Raw genomic sequence first — 17,537 nt, 5'->3', positions numbered from 1 at the left:
TTGTCTAGAAACGAATGTATGTCATCCCGAGTGGGGTTAACCTTGGAGGAATAAACATCCTGAAAGAAAAGACTAAATACCCTGGTAACTTCTCTAGTAGAGTGGCAGGGATTCCCCTCGGTATTTGTTATTGATGCGATATGCGAAGACGGCTGTTGTGACTTGGCCAGTAGCGCTAGCATGTGCCCGGTGTTCTCTCCCTCCTCAAAATGACTTTGTTGTAGGAAAAAACGCTTATTTTCAGCTAGTTGCATAGTTAGGTCTTTAAGTAAGGTTTGGGACGCTAGCCACGAACGTTTCGTATCGTCTGTGGGGTCAGCAATATACCTGGCCTCCGAGGATCGTACCTCCTCTAGGACCGACATTTCCCATTCCTTAGTAGAGGTTTTTATCTTGGAAATTACTCTAATAAATTGCCCTCTGAGGAAGGCTTTGGCTGTGTCCCAGACTATGTCTAATGCCGCCGTATCTAGGTTTTGCCTGAAAATTTTTTGGAGGAGTTCTGGGATAGGATCAGGGTCCGGAATAAGTGATAGCCAAAAGGGGTTAAGCTTCCAGAGGGTATTACCCCTGCGAGCCCCACACCTGATGTCAATCGATAAAGGAGCATGATCAGAAATTTGCCTAGGGTGGTACTGAGAGGTTTCCAACAATGACAGGAGTAATGCATTTCCCAGCCCTAGGTCTATCCTAGAGAGGCCCCCTACCGAGGCAGATTGACACGAATAGATTCTGGCGTCCGGGTTACGGACCCTCCAGACATCTGTTAGGCCCATTTCCATTAGTAATCGAGCGAACGGGGTAGGCCCACTTCCCCTTTGTACTCCAGCTTCCCCTTGGGCAGACAACCTGTCCCTAGTATGGTCCAGACAATTATTAAAATCCCCTACAACCAACACAGGGACACCCGGAAAACGGGCAACAAAATCTGACAGTACTTTCAGTATGCTGGTAGAAAAGGGAGGGGGAATATAAATACCTGCAAGTAGACATTTAGTGCCACATATACAACATAGAATAATGACATAACGCCCCTCGGGGTCAATTAGCTTTTCCAGAGCCGTAAATTGCGTGCCCTGTTTAACTAGGATGCTCACCCCCCTCGAGTACACTGAGAAAGTAGAATGATACTGGTGGCTAAATTGCCTTATCGCAAATTGAGGCGTGGAGGTCGGGGGGAGATGAGTCTCCTGCAAGCAGACAATATCAGCAGCTATACGCTTGATCGTGCGGAGCACAGCCAAGCGTTTAACAGGATTGTTTAATCCCCGCACATTCCAGGACACAAATCTGGTTATCTTAGACATTGCATATTATGGGTAAGTAAAACATAGGAGTCAATGGCAAGCACACAGCAGCAAAAAACAGGACAACCAGACACCCTTGGGGGAGGATTCAGTAGCATGTCCTCAGTCACCTGTAGAGGCGCACATAACAGGGCTAGACGGTCCAACCGAGTTGATGAGGCCAGGCCGAGGAACATCACAAAATGAACAGAATAGGCAGTCACAGGTGGGACGGTCAACCCCAAAAGCAGGTAAAATGTAAAGGACAATGAACCCACAGTCACATTGGCAGATGAAAAAAGGGATATTAAAAGAAAGAGAAAAAAAGATATATTCAAAAAATAACAGGCCAACATGGCCAACTTTGTTTGCCTACAGGCAGTGCGAGGCCTGTACCAGGCCCGCATGGGGGCAACAGTGGAAGTGCACCAAGTGTCTGAACTTCTCCACAGCAAGAACAAATAGCCCAGTAAATCTAGTATGAGCAAAATCTCAGCAACTTCTCCGCCTTGGTAAAGGGGAATAGCAGGTAATTGGCAGGATAAGTTCATCTAGGTATTACCCGTCTTGTTGAGCACGGTGACGCTTGCGATCTTCTCGGATTGAATGTTCCTCTCTGTCTAGCCATTGTGCGGCTGACGACGGAAGATCAAAGAAATGTACAGATCCCAATGCTTCCACTCTTAGCTTGGAGGGGTACAGCATAGCATATTTCACATCTAATACTCTGAGGCGACGTTTAACATCCAGAAACTTTGCACGTTGCTTTTGCAGCTCGGCAGAAAAATCAGGGAAGCAGGAGATTTTAGCATTATCAACTTTCATGGCCTCGGGTTTGATCCTGGCATTGCGCAGTATGGCATCCCTGTCTTTGTAATGCAGAAGTTTAAATAAGAAGGGTCTCGGGGGGGCTCCCGGCTGAGGGGGTCGGGAAGGCACCCTGTGAGCTCTTTCCACCGAAAATAATGGAGTGAAAGCTTCTTTGCCAAAAGCAGTCACCAGCCAGTGTTCAATAAATTCTACAGGATTCTTCCCTTCAGCTCTTTCAGGTAGACCCACCAGCCTCACGTTATTTCGTCTCATTCTATTCTCCAATTCCTCTAAACGAGAGGAATGTTGTGTAAGGAGATGATTATTGTAGGAAAGATCCCTTTGCATGGGGGCCATATCATCCTCTATGGAGCTCACTCTCCCCTCCACAGCAGACGTCCTCTCCCTTAGTTTCTGTGCATCCTGCCTCATAAACGACATTTCTGCTTTCACCCCCTTAATATCAGCAGTCAGGGCAGTTAGGGAGGTATTGCATGTAGTTATGGCTGCAAATATATCTCTTAGTGAGGGTTCATTGTCAGTAGTAGGACTAGTGGCTGGGCTGGTGAGGGCCTGCGGCCTAGTGGTATTGCCGTTAGGGGTACTCACTGTACTCCATGGAAAGTCCGGGCCTCCACCATCCTCCAGGGGGACCGTATCGTCCGCGTCAGACATTGCACCCGGCATCTCGTTCTGGCCTCCCGGTCGAGCATTGGGATCGGCGGCCAGCACCCTGGAGAATAACTTCTCTGCCCCATCCCTGTATTTCTCCTTGGCCGTGCGCTGGGCCTGAGCGCCATCTTGGATCCCCACGCTGTCCGGGGAACGGGCCGCATTTTGTCTCCTAGCCGCCGCCATCGTGTTCGTTTCAGGGAACTAGGGACACCGGAGCGATCAGGGGACCTTCCTGCAGCGAGCTAGCGTGAAGAACGGGACCGTCGGGTAAGTATCAGGATGGATTGCAGGAGATTCGGCGGAGAGAAGCGAAAGGTGCGTCCGGCTACATCCGCTGCCTGGCCACGCCCTTCACTTTCACTTTTAAACTGGCTTTATGTTTCTGTGAAGTAGAGAGACACACAGAACAATAACAAACAAATCCAGGGCAGTGTTTTGTTTTTAAAATGAATCTGATTGGTTCTGAGGAGTTTTAGACACACAGTAATGACAGCTTAGACCACCGTGAAAAGCTCTTAGTACTGTGGTTATAAGGAGACAGACAAGCAGGAAGTGTGGAGACCACAGCAGAATTACAGCTACTTCAAAGCAAAAACAAACAATGAGGACATGAAGCCAGGACTGCAAAGGACTTAGCCAGGACTAAAAAAACATTTTCCTTTAGTGACCCTTTAAGCTTTGACAATAAAACCTACAAGCTGTTTTATTATGTGGCTATCCAATAAAAAACTATTAAAACACCTAGCTCCATTAGCCTGGAGAAAAGGAAACACAATTTACTACTCTCTTAGCTAGTAAAAGATTAGGTAGTAAACTTCATGTCAAGCTATAACCTTTGTAGCCCAGCTATGTAGATCCCCTAGGAGTGTCCTTGCCAACTGCTCTGCAGTCTGCACATACTGTAGTTCTGACAGGCAGCAGTGTCATTTCCGGTAAGCCCATCACTGGCCTGTGTCTGCTCCCAATAATGGTACAAATCCATGAGTTAAAAAAAAAAAAAAAAAAAGTATTTATAGCTTTTCACTTAGATTGGTTTCCACACACTTGTTCCCTGAAAGTGCCAGTTTGGCTCCACTTTGGTGAGGATTTCCCTATAGTATGCATGGCCCATGGGTACTTGCACAACAAGAATATACAAGATGAGCCCAAAACTGATCAGTTTGAGAGATTGGTTTTGGGTGTTACAGGAAAATACTATTCAATAACATTTTCAAAACGGTCATTGAGGGCCAAAAAGTGTGCAGCGACTAATAAACAAAATGACCTGCCAAGAAACAGATGCCGCGTACACACAACCGCTATTCATGTCATTGAAAAAAACAAAGTTTTCTCTACGTGATTCCTCTCAAGCCTGCCTTGCATACACACGATCGTGGAAAAAAAAAAATGCTTGAGCAAAGCGCGGTGACGTACAACACGTAAGACGGCACAATAAAGGGGAAGTTCCAATCGAATGGCGCCACCCTTTGGGCTGCTTTTGCTGATTTCGTGTTACCGCGTGTTAGTAAATGTTGGATGAGAAACGATTTGCGCTTTTCAGTCTTCCTGCTTTTCAGTCTGTTACAGCGTGACGAATGTGCTATCTCCATTACAAACGCTAGTTTTACCAGAACGAGTGCTTCTGTCTCATGCACGTTTTCCCCCCCTCGTTAACCACATCAATACTGGGCAATTTCGCCCCCTTCCTTCCCAGACCAATTTTCAGCTTTCAGCGCTATCGCAGTTTCAATGACAATTGCGTGGTCATGCTACACTGTACCCAAATGAAATTTTTATCATTTTGTTCACACAAATAGAGCTTTCTTTTGGTGGTATTTATTCACGACTCCGTTAAATTTTTTTTCCGATATAAGCGAAAAAAGAGCGTAAATTTGGGAAAAAATTATAATATTTTCGTCTTTCTATTTAAAAGAAAATCCAATAAAATCTAATTTTGTCATAGATTTAAGCCAAAATGTATTCTACTACATGTTTTTGGTAAAAAAAAATCCGCTAAGTGTATAATAATTGGTTTGTGTGATCACGGACATATGTACGCAAATGATCATGTACAGATGTGCACAGGTGATCACGGACATATGTGTGCAAATGATCATTGGGACATGTGATTTTACTGTTGCATATGTGGGGGGCAGGGGTTTTTACTATGTGGGAACATGTTTGTTTACTTTGGGCCAAATCCTCAAAAGGGATACGCAGGCGGAACTGCTGTTCAGCCTGCGTATCCCTGTGCCTATCTTTGGAACTGATCCTCAGAAGCAGTTTTCCAAAGATAGGCAGAAGATCCGACATCTGTAAGAGACTTGCACTGTCGGATCTTAGGATGCAGTACCGCATCCGCCGCTGGGGGCATTTCGTGTCGAAATGCCGCTTTGCGTATGCAAATGAGGACTTACGGAGATCCACAAAGCTTTTCAGCTTTGTGTTTTCTGCGTAAGTTTACGTTTGCATACGTAAAATTAGTTCTGCTTTTACAAAGTGTAAACTAGTAACACCTTGTAAAAACAGACCTTTTTTTTCCGATCGCCGCGATTTTTTTAAAATTTTGAATTTTTTTTCCCTGGCGCGTAACTTTTTTTTTACCCGACGCAACTTTATTGTCCCGTCGCAATCCACAAAGCCCGACGCAACATAATTTTGCGCGCTGCCCGTCGGGAAAATGACGTCACGAGCATGCGCAGTACGGCCGGCGCGGGAGCGCGCCTCATTTAAATTGTCATCGCCCCCTGCAGAAGAGGACCGCCTTGCGCCGGAGACATTTAAGTTACACGCTCTGAAATTTCTAGGTAAGTGCTTTGTGGATCGGGCACTTAGGTAGAAATTTTAAGTCAGTGTAACTTAAATGGGAAAAGTTAAGTTAGGCAGGTTTTTTGAGGATTTGGGCCTTTGTGTTTTACACTGTGTGTGGGACACTAGACTGGTGATAAGTAAGTAAAAAGCTGAAAAAAACAGCTCGTACTCACTGATCACCAGCCAGCTGCAGCGATTCACCCTCCTCTCCTCAGACGACTTCTATGTGAGGAGAGGAGAGCCGATCACCTAGCAACCGGCTGTTTGTTTACATCACATGATTGGACATGGCCATCATGTGATCAGGAGGGCCAATCACAGAGCCCTCCTGCCCATCTATGATGCGCCGTGTCCGGGTGACACGAGTGCATCGGGATCGCTCCGCTGCGCGGGAACATGCGCGCGATCCCCCTCCTTCTGAGGGATGTTCCTGAATGTCCACTCAGGAGAGAGCGCCCCGTATATGTGCAGTGGCCGGGTGGGAAGTAGTTAAAGCCTACACACGATCGTTTTTCATGACGTAAAAAACAACGAGAAAAAATAGAGCAGGTTCTAAATTTTTAACGTTGTGAAAAATTCTCTGGAGCCTACACACGACCGTTTTTCACATCCAATTAAAAACATGGCATTTTTCTCGTCATGAAAAACGGTCATGTATACGCGTCATTACACTTCTCAAGTATCCGCATATTACCCTTCCTGGGCACATACCCTGTTCCAGATCTATATCTACTCCATAAAACTTGGCAATTCTATACCTCCCCGAAATCTCCTACCAAAGGTATCTCGCTTCTATGCAATATTATACAAGAGAAGCAATCCTTCTATAAATCGACATCCCTCATACAATGCGAATCAGACCTAAACTCCACCTTTACTTCGGGCTAATGGCAATCGGCCTTCAGGATGATTACCAAAACTTCCCATTGCATGAGCCACTGGAAAATTATGCTAAGAATCTACAATAGATGGCAATACACTGTATACAAACTACTGTAGCAAAAATATTTCCAGACACCTTATGCTGGCGAAAATGCGGACAGACGGGGGCCACCTTTTATACACCGGGATGCCCTAGTCTAAAAAGATTTTGGAAACGGGCCTTCCAGCTAATATCTTCCCTCACTGGAATTATAACACAGCCTGACCCCGCACTTGCACTACTACACATTGATATTGACAAATTCCTTCCCAACTTCAAACATGTCATACCCCACGTGGTATTGGCCGCTCGCACTTTAGTCCTTTGAAACTGGAAGAATGCTAAATCTGCTAATATCTCTGAAGTTAAAGTATTGGTATAACAAAACTATACTACCGAACAATTAATGGCTGTCAATTCCTTATCCTGCTTATCCTTTGATAAGTCTTGGGAAATATGGACAGAAAAATATGTAACTCCATAACGATACTAAGGATATCCAAATTTCTAAACTTCAATTGTATATACATTGATACTGTGCTTTGATGATATGCATGTAATCACAACTGTGTGTGTTATTCCTTTTTCTGTTTGTTTACTTATGAAAACATAAAAAACTATTGAAAAAAAATGGTCATTGAACATTGTTTTCCAAACTAAAGGTAAAAAGATTTTAACCGGAGCTGGGCAATACCCTTTCACACAGTTGCATCATTACTTCAGTGGCTATTTTTTTTTCATAGGGCAAGAGTGTGGCCAGTAAGAAGAATGACCAAGACTGTTATTTGGGGATCAGTAATGTGCCTAAGTTGACAATGGAAGAAGTGGACCATCTGTTTTCTTATGGCAGGGGCCATCGTAGGGAGATTGCTATTTCCATGGAACAGGTAGGTATTTATATTGTTTTACTCAAATGGCCCCATGCACACTGAATGTTTTTGGCACTGTTCTTAGGGGCGTCTGGCATGTTCGCCTATGTGGCCATGCACACATAGATGTTTAGAGAAAAAAAAATGCTACCAGTGTATCCGCGAGCAGCAACGTTTTGGCAGAAAAAGCACTTGATATATGTAAACGTGTTAACATGCCTAAGTGCTAGTTCACACCAGATGCAGTTCTGTGCGCTTTTTTTCCCCGAACTAAAAATGCATGCACAAAGTTTTCCATGTATTCCAATGGCTCTAGTTCACACCAGTGCAGTCAGTTTCCGGTGCAGAAAAAAAAGTAGAGCGTGCTGCATATTTTCTGCACAGAGCTGTACTGGAACCTAACCAATTGTATCAAAAACGCACTGGAACTGCGTGTGGTTTAAACTGTAAGCAAAAATTGATCCAGGACGTATGAGTGCATTTTTGTGGTGTAACTGGTCCCCTAAAAATGCATGCACAGCGTTTCCATTTATTCCAATGGTTCTAGTTCACACCAGTGCAGTCAGTTCCAGTCAGTTTCTGGTGCAGAAACTGACCGGATCCTTACTGGAACTGACTACACTGGTGTGAACTAGAGCCATTGGAATACATGGAAACGCTGTGCATGCATTTTTAATGCAGAAAAAGAGCACACGGGACTGCATCTGGTGTAAACTGGCCCTAAAAGTAAGTTTAGGTCTTGAGTGTTAATTCATTTCATTGGCTAGAATAAATTATTATTATTATTATAAGTTAACGCCCAATTGCTTGATGCACCTACATGCATTTACAAGCATCAAGCTTTCTTTTTTTTCTGCCAAAACGCTGCTGCCAGGAAGAACGGTGTCTAGGAGTGATAGCAAAAACATCCAATGTGCATGAGGCCTAATAAAATCTTGCAGTTTAGATGGGAAAGATGACAGCTAAGAGGATAGAAATGTATGCTTTGCAAATCGCTTCAGCATTCCAGTTTCTGCCCTGTAACCAGTCAGTTGGCCTGTCTTAGTGACTTTCTTGTTTGAATTATGGGTCAAGCTAGCTAATGTAGTAAATATTAATCGATTCAACATAATACAGTCCCATTTACTGCTGCTGTTTTGACTGCAGTTGACTTTCAATCAAAATTTTTTAATTTTGGATATGTTGCAGTAGATTGCACCTCTCACGGGACAAAAACTGTGGGTTCTGAGAATTATCAGTTGATTAATACCTTTATTTTTGAAAAAGAGTAATGCCAAATTGCGTATTTTAACAGTAATCCATAGCAACCAGTTAAAAACCATGAAATCCTCATTAAAGCTGAACTCAAGGCAAACAGCTGAATACACATTTGCAATGCATATTTGGTAGTTGTACTGTTTGCCACATTATTTCTATTTCTTTGCAGGCAGTCCTGAGGTTTGTACAGCACTGCTAGACCTCATAGCCTGACTGATGGATGACCTGACTTTCCTCTTCTACATTTGATTAACTTCCTTCTACTCAACCTGTAATTGAACAGTGAAGGAATAGTAGAATACTGATAAGGTCATACCATTCTCCTCCTTCTGTCAGCATGTTCTTTGTAAGCACATCTGATTGACTTTTAGTGTTGCCAATCCTTTACACAAGTTGATAAAAAAGCAAAGACAGAAGGGGTTTATGTAGCTACAGGTACTTAAAGTGTTTGTTAACCTAGGGGGGAAAAAAAGATCCTGTTCCTTTTAACCACTTAAGCCCCGGACCATTTGGCTGTCCAAAAACCAGAGCACTTTTTGCGATTTGGCACTGTGTTGCTTTAACTGACAATTAAAAAAAGAGAAGATTGTTGCGCAGACCCAGCAAAAAGTGCAAAAAATAAAAAATAGATAAATAAATACCAGCCGCGTCTTAAGTGTGCCATACAGCACAGACAAGCATAATGAGAAAAAAGAAGTCGCGCTAGTTCAAAAAATAAAAAATCTAAAGATAGTGAAAATCCTGTGACTGGTTAAACCAAATAGTTAAATATATGGTGATAAACACCATTCATGAAGAAGTGCAATTTACATATAACCACTAAGCGACACAAATATATCTAAATCAATACAACATATTGACAGTCCAAGTGAGCCAAAAGGTTAAAGTAGTCCGCAGGTGTGTGATGAAAAAGAATCTTCCGACTAACAGTGATATCAACCACGCTGTGTTTAGACCAACAGGAGACCTCCACCACAGATAGTACTGACTCTTACCAGAATTCAGTAAAAATTAGGCATGAATATCAAATCCAGCAGCAACATACAGGGTAATCTTCAACCAACAGTATCCATAAATGAATATTCACCAATAGAATCCAGGCTCCATAGATGCAAAGGAAACACCAAGAGAGGAATATAGTGTAATACTGCGCTGGTTTATTGTAGCATAAAAAAAGCCAAATGCTTACTTACATTTCCAAAGAAAGAAATAGGCATCAAGCGGACATAAAATCAGGTACAAGGTAAAAAAACACAGCCGGCCGGACTGTGTATAGGCGTGCGTCCGGATATCCGGATCCTTACACCTGGTAAACGCGGCAACGTCAGAGCGTCTCCTCCCGACGTTTCGTCACAATGGGGACGTGTTCACGGGGTAAGGAGACGCCCCAACCTGCCGCACATATAACAGATACAGGGGCGGAGCCAACCAGGGGGCAGATCTGGTCACGATCGTTAATCCTCCATTTTGACTCCTGGAAACCCGCAGTTCCTGCTGATGCAGACCACTGCCAAAGTAGGGGAAAAAAATTTTTATTACACAATATTATCTCCCTCCCAAAGGGAAAAAAGAGAGGAAGGAATTAATTTTAAAACCTTCCATTAGGACTCACAGTGTTAAAAACCGGAGGACCAAGGGAAGTAAACCAATATGAAAAAGGGAAATGTATAGTCCTCATATGACTGAGGTCAACGGACAATGCTGCTAGCATATTAATCCTCGTCATACCGGACTTTTATAACAAAATAAAAACTTATGGAGGTACGATCACCAGAGTCCGCCCCTGGTCGTCTGTATCCCCTATATACATAAAAGAACATATAAGATTACTGCAGTAAGTAATCCAGCTAGATAAAATCAACAACATGTGTAAAAGAAACAGAATTGACTGTCTATGCTTACACTAAATAAATACCTTAAAATTTTTTTTTATAAATGACATAAAAATGTATCACATAAATTAATGAAACATGCATAATTTACAATACCACATTGACACAGATATTTAAGAGTCTCTCGTTTAAAAAATGATTCAACATACTATATCAACATTAAGAACTAGTAACTAAATCCATAGAAAAAACGCGACTTTCATATTTGGAATAACTCTCCATAACGGAAATATACGTGGACAGATCTCAATCACATAAATCTTAAAGACTATGAGTTATCCAAAAAACAATTCAAGTCTACCTCGATATTTAAGCCGTGAGGCGAGTAACATTTAATCTTATGTATCCAGGACATCTCAGTCCTAGATATAGATCTAACCAAGTCGCTCCCCCTCCAATGAGCGGTGAACTTGTCGATCCCAAGGAATATAGTGTCCTTGGGATTACATGCATGGGCAGTGAGGTAATGCTTGGATACGGAATGGTCCATGAACCCACTCCTAATGTTCGCAATGTGCTCATTAAGTCGCACATGTAGCGGGCGTTTAGTCCTTCCTACATATTGTAAACCGCACGGACATATTATTAGGTAAATAACTCCAAATGTAGAGCACGTGATGAAGGGCTTAATCACAAAACTCCTACCATTGCTACTGGAGCTAAATTCCACTGTCCTTTTCTTAGTGCGGTTATTTAAACTACAGCTCTGACAGCGGCCACATTTATAGAAACCCGTCAGACCTGCCAAAAACATCGAGGGTATTTTCGGGGGATTCATTATATTGCCAGCCACCTTGTCTCTTAAAGAAGGGAGACCCCTAAAGACCATCTGCGGCCTATCTGGCAGTAAACCTCCTAAAATGTTATCACTTTTGAGGATGTGCCAATGTTTTGACATTATATGCTTAATCCCCCCGTGTTGACAGGAAAAATCTGTGATGAAAGGGCATTTAAATTTGTCAGATTTGACAAATTTGACAGATTTTTCCTGTCAACACGGGGGGATTAAGCATATAATGTCAAAACATTGGCACATCCTCAAAAGTGATAACATTTTAGGAGGTTTACTGCCAGATAGGCCGCAGATGGTCTTTAGGGGTCTCCCTTCTTTAAGAGACAAGGTGGCTGGCAATATAATGAATCCCCCGAAAATACCCTCGATGTTTTTGGCAGGTCTGACGGGTTTCTATAAATGTGGCCGCTGTCAGAGCTGTAGTTTAAATAACCGCACTAAGAAAAGGACAGTGGAATTTAGCTCCAGTAGCAATGGTAGGAGTTTTGTGATTAAGCCCTTCATCACGTGCTCTACATTTGGAGTTATTTACCTAATAATATGTCCGTGCGGTTTACAATATGTAGGAAGGACTAAACGCCCGCTACATGTGCGACTTAATGAGCACATTGCGAACATTAGGAGTGGGTTCATGGACCATTCCGTATCCAAGCATTACCTCACTGCCCATGCATGTAATCCCAAGGACACTATATTCCTTGGGATCGACAAGTTCACCGCTCATTGGAGGGGGAGCGACTTGGTTAGATCTATATCTAGGACTGAGATGTCCTGGATACATAAGATTAAATGTTACTCGCCTCACGGCTTAAATATCGAGGTAGACTTGAATTGTTTTTTGGATAACTCATAGTCTTTAAGATTTATGTGATTGAGATCTGTCCACGTATATTTCCGTTATGGAGAGTTATTCCAAATATGAAAGTCGCGTTTTTTCTATGGATTTAGTTACTAGTTCTTAATGTTGATATAGTATGTTGAATCATTTTTTAAACGAGAGACTCTTAAATATCTGTGTCAATGTGGTATTGTAAATTATGCATGTTTCATTAATTTATGTGATACATTTTTATGTCATTTATAAAAAAAAATTTTAAGGTATTTATTTAGTGTAAGCATAGACAGTCAATTCTGTTTCTTTTACACATGTTGTTGATTTTATCTAGCTGGATTACTTACTGCAGTAATCTTATATGTTCTTTTATGTATATAGGGGATACAGACGACCAGGGGCGGACTCTGGTGATCGTACCTCCATAAGTTTTTATTTTGTTATAAAAGTCCGGTATGACGAGGATTAATATGCTAGCAGCATTGTCCGTTGACCTCAGTCATATGAGGACTATACATTTCCCTTTTTCATATTGGTTTACTTCCCTTGGTCCTCCGGTTTTTAACACTGTGAGTCCTAATGGAAGGTTTTAAAATTAATTCCTTCCTCTCTTTTTTCCCTTTGGGAGGGAGATAATATTGTGTAATAAAAATTTTTTTCCCCTACTTTGGCAGTGGTCTGCATCAGCAGGAACTGCGGGTTTCCAGGAGTCAAAATGGAGGATTAACGATCGTGACCAGATCTGCCCCCTGGTTGGCTCCGCCCCTGTATCTGTTATATGTGCGGCAGGTTGGGGCGTCTCCTTACCCCGTGAACACGTCCCCATTGTGACGAAACGTCGGGAGGAGACGCTCTGACGTTGCCGCGTTTACCAGGTGTAAGGATCCGGATATCCGGACGCACGCCTATACACAGTCCGGCCGGCTGTGTTTTTTTACCTTGTACCTGATTTTATGTCCGCTTGATGCCTATTTCTTTCTTTGGAAATGTAAGTAAGCATTTGGCTTTTTTATGCTACAATAAACCAGCGCAGTATTACACTATATTCCTCTCTTGGTGTTTCCTTTGCATCTATGGAGCCTGGATTCTATTGGTGAATATTCATTTATGGATACTGTTGGTTGAAGATTACCCTGTATGTTGCTGCTGGATTTGATATTCATGCCTAATTTTTACTGAATTCTGGTAAGAGTCAGTACTATCTGTGGTGGAGGTCTCCTGTTGGTCTAAACACAGCGTGGTTGATATCACTGTTAGTCGGAAGATTCTTTTTCATCACACACCTGCGGACTACTTTAACCTTTTGGCTCACTTGGACTGTCAATATGTTGTATTGATTTAGATATATTTGTGTCGCTTAGTGGTTATATGTAAATTGCACTTCTTCATGAATGGTGTTTATCACCATATATTTAACTATTTGGTTTAACCAGTCACAGGATTTTCACTATCTTTAGATTTTTTATTTTTTGAACTAGCGCGACTTCTTTTTTCTCATTTTAACTGACAATTGCGCGGTCGTGTGACGTGACTCCCAAACAAAATTGACGTCCTTTTTTTCCCCACAAATAGAGCTTTCTTTTGGTGGTTTTTGATCACCTCTGCGGTTTTTATTTTTTGCGCTATAAACAAAAATAGAGCGACAATTTTGAAAAAAAGCAATATTTTTTGCTATAATAAATATCCCCCAAAAAATATATGAAACGATTTTTTTCCTCAGTTTAGGCCGATACTTATTCTTCTACATATTTTTGGTAAAAAAAAAAAAATATCGCAATAAGCGTTTATTGATTGGTTTGATAACAAAAGTTATAGTGTCTACAAAATAGGGGATAGTTTTATGGCATTTTTATTAATATTTAGTTTTTACTTGTAATGGCGGCGATCGGCGATTTTTATCATGACTGCGACATTATGGCGGACTCATCGGACACTTTTGACGCCATTTTGGGACCATTGTCATTGATACAGCGATCAGTGCTATAAAAATGCACCGATTACTGTAAAAATTACAGTGGCAGTGAAGGGGTTAACCAGTAGGGGGCGCTGAAGGGGTTAAATGTGTCCTAGGGAGTACTTCTAACTGTCGGGGGGGGTGGGCCGTGTGTGACACGACACTGATCACCGCTCCCAATTACAGGGACCGGTGATCAGTGTCCTGTCACTAAGAAGAATGGGGAAATGCTTGTTTAAATCAGTTTAAATTTCCCCGTTCTTCTCCGTGAGACAATTGCCGGTAGGACTCACGGAGCTTGCGGTGGGCGTTTCCACAATGCCGCATCCTAAAGGGGACGTATATACACGTCGATCTGCCCACAAGAGCCATTGTGTCAACGTATATCTGCGTGAGCCGGTCCTTTAAAGTGGACTTCTACCTATAGGTAAGCCACCTATAGGTAGTGGAAATATCTCCTAAACGTGCGCTGTTTAGGAGATATTTCACTTGTAGTCCGCCGAAAAAGTTAACGGTGCATGAGCGGGTAAGAAAAAAAACTAAGTGCTGTTTCTTCCCTAGTCTGTGCCGTTAATGGCGGCTCCCGTGCGCATGTGTGGGAGTGACGTAACGCGGCTCCGGCGAATCACAGAGCCGGAGTCCGCGGCCCAGAAGGAAGAGGGGCCAGAAGATGGACACTGCCTACACAGGGGACATTACTAGATTATTTTGCAGGTAAGTGTCACATAATGGGCTAGTATGCAATACATACTAGCCAATTATGCTTTTCATTTGCAGGCTTTGCAGAGAGCAAAGGAGGAAGAAAATACATCAGGGTTTACTTCCTCTTTAAGCGGTTAAAGCGTGTCATTTGGCCCCCTGTATCACCTGAAGTACCTGGCGTATCCTGCCTGGTTCTGCTCTCCCCTTTGTAAACTGACCACGGTTTATCATGGCTGCAGAGTCAACTTACGCGCCTCTGTCATCCTCGCTCTCCTCTCTTCTGTGTTGTCGTCCCCCCGTCCCCCCCGCCTGTCAGCTGCGTGTCCGTGCCTACCCCCTCCCCTCCTGCTGCTGAAATTACTGTTTAATTTTTACACCATCCCCTGTTTGTTAATGTAATTTGCTCCTGTGTCTGTGCCTTATAAAAAAAAATGCAGCTATATATCTGTTTTCAGGGCGCCGATGGGTGCTCACGTGACCTGACGCGTCTCTTCTCGTGACTGATGTCAGCGGGGGATCCTCGGCCCCACCCGCTGCAGCTGTCAGGCCAAGAGAGGAGAGAGCCGGCTGATTGGCGCGCTGAAAACAGGTAAATGGCTGCATTTTTTTTTATAAGACACAGGAGCAGATTATATTAATAAACAGAGAAGATGGTGTAAATTTTACTTAGTGGGTTAACAACCACTTTAAGAAACATAATGAGCATGGAAGTTATACTTAAAACATTCATATGGGGTAAGAGCAGACATAAAATCCCATGGAATAAACTTAAAAACCCCACAGATTTATGGGGGATGGCACTGCCAGACCTCAACTTCTATTACATAGAAGCACAGCTGTCACAACTGTTTCATATTGAGAAGTCAGATAGGGCTAGATTCTTGGCTTTTTTATGCCCCAAATAGTCACATTCCACTGGCGATCCTCTTGCAGCCATAACAGGACGGTTGTAGGAGGTAAAACAAAACATGATATTCAAGCGCACTCCCTGTAGATGTCTAAGGTTCACAAAAGACTAGTATTAATTGAAATGGGAATAGGGGCCAAAATGTGAAATAAACTAAATTTAAGCTGAAAAATACAAATAAAAATAAATATAATATAAAAATAAAAATAAATATAAAAATGTAAATAAAAATAAAAATAAAAATGAAAATGAAGATTAAAAATGAATAAAATGAAACTGAGATTAAAGTCCAAAAGAAACCAGTGCTATAAAGTGGATGTTAAAGTCCATCACTTGTCCATGGCACTGTATAACTACTTTACTATTGCCTTGCTTTAGATGGCTGCCAGCTGACAGATGAAGTGATCTGTATAGAAGCAAAGAAAAAACAAATGCAGTGCCCTGTTATGTTGTTGTAAAATACGATCTATCTAGATTATATGTGGGGCGGGCCTATGTATCACCACTACATATACTGGTCTTCAGTAAAATGGCCACAGCCCAGCCTGAGGAAGTCTTGAACGCGTGCACCTCCCGCATCCGGAAGTGACGTCACGTGCAGTCCGCAGTGGACACCCGATACCAGCGCGAAGGTTCCGAGAGCGTCTTGGCTCCTGTAGCTGCTGCCTTTCAGAGAACAACATCGCCACGCTGCCTGCATTAGGACACCGTACGCACACCGGCTACACTATGCGGATGATTGTTTACAACCACCTTGCCCATATTCATTCATGTCTGTGAGTAGGCTCTTTACAGCTTTTTACATATATTACCACTAATAAACGAGCTTGCTACGCTTAGAAGGCGCTGCATTTGTTTTTTCTTTGGTTGTAGGAGGTACACCCGACGAAAGATAGGTCTTCCCTGCTCCGACATTACCGCCGCATATGGGCCATAGCGACAGCCAAACTGCAGCTACCGCCTATACATGACCATACTCCACTGTGGCACAACCTAGATCTCCTGGAGATTTGCTCCGTGGCCGACTCAGAATTATGGAGAGCTGGGGGGTCTTTTACTTGTCCCACTTGGTTTTCAATGGCAGCCTGAAGGAGTTTGATGTACTATAAGCCGAGTGTGATCTGTCTGCTGGAATGTTCTTCGGCTACCTTCAGCTTCATCATGCTTTTAGGGCGCAATTTCCGACAGGCCCCCTTTCACTGGGAGTGAATGCCCTCATGGCCATAATACGCAGTCAGGACCCAAGAAACTTGTATCGGCCTTCTACAGTATGCTGCTCATGCCTTCGGCGGCCAAGTTGGCATATGCACTGAAGGTTAGGTGGGTGGGCGAAGCCCTGGATCATTGTAAACTTGTGTCCCCTAGGCTTTCAGATTGCCTCACACCGATATGAGTTACTCACCAGGCATACCTTACTCCACTCAGAGTGTCGAGATATAAGCATGACCAACCCGCAAACTGTGCCATGTGTGGTCAGGTACATTCTATAACTTGATCTGGAGTTGCCCCAAGGTTCAGGATTACTTGGAAGCAAATTGTGCAATTTCTCCATGACACCATGGGCTCCCCTATTACCTTACCCCCCAAACCCTGCCTGCTTGGTATATATCCAGAGCCTGATGCTATAGATACATTTACCAAAATATTCTTAAACAAAACACTGTTCTCTGCTAGGAAAACCATAGCGAAAATGTGGATGAAGCCTACACCTGAGTTTGGTATGTGGCTAGTAGAAGTGAATAGCAGTCTGAAATATAAAAAAACGTATTTTCTCTTTTGTCCATGAACAGACACAGCTTCCTTATACTCTTGACTGTATGGTTATGTTCCGTCTATTAGGAGAGGACT

At 42.8% G+C, this 17,537-nt stretch overlaps 1 protein-coding gene across 5 annotated transcripts in view; it reads left to right on the top strand.

Annotated features, from left to right (window-relative positions):
* Positions 1-17,537, top strand: part of CCDC9B (coiled-coil domain containing 9B) — a 160,324-nt gene that overhangs the window by 47,337 nt on the left and 95,450 nt on the right. For all 5 annotated transcript variants that reach the window (XR_005744822.1, XM_040333625.1, XM_040333622.1 and 2 more), the window contains exon 7: positions 7,227-7,370. Coding sequence is in view for 4 of the 5 variants with exons in the window: in XM_040333625.1 (XP_040189559.1) it covers positions 7,227-7,370 (144 nt within the window). In the remaining variant the exon portion in view is untranslated. The remainder of the gene's footprint in view (positions 1-7,226; positions 7,371-17,537) is intronic.

The sequence above is a fragment of the Rana temporaria genome, chromosome 13 (genome assembly GCF_905171775.1).
Source record: "Rana temporaria chromosome 13, aRanTem1.1, whole genome shotgun sequence".
Classification (NCBI taxonomy): domain Eukaryota; kingdom Metazoa; phylum Chordata; class Amphibia; order Anura; family Ranidae; genus Rana; species Rana temporaria.
This window is presented reverse-complemented; position numbering and strand designations above follow the sequence as displayed.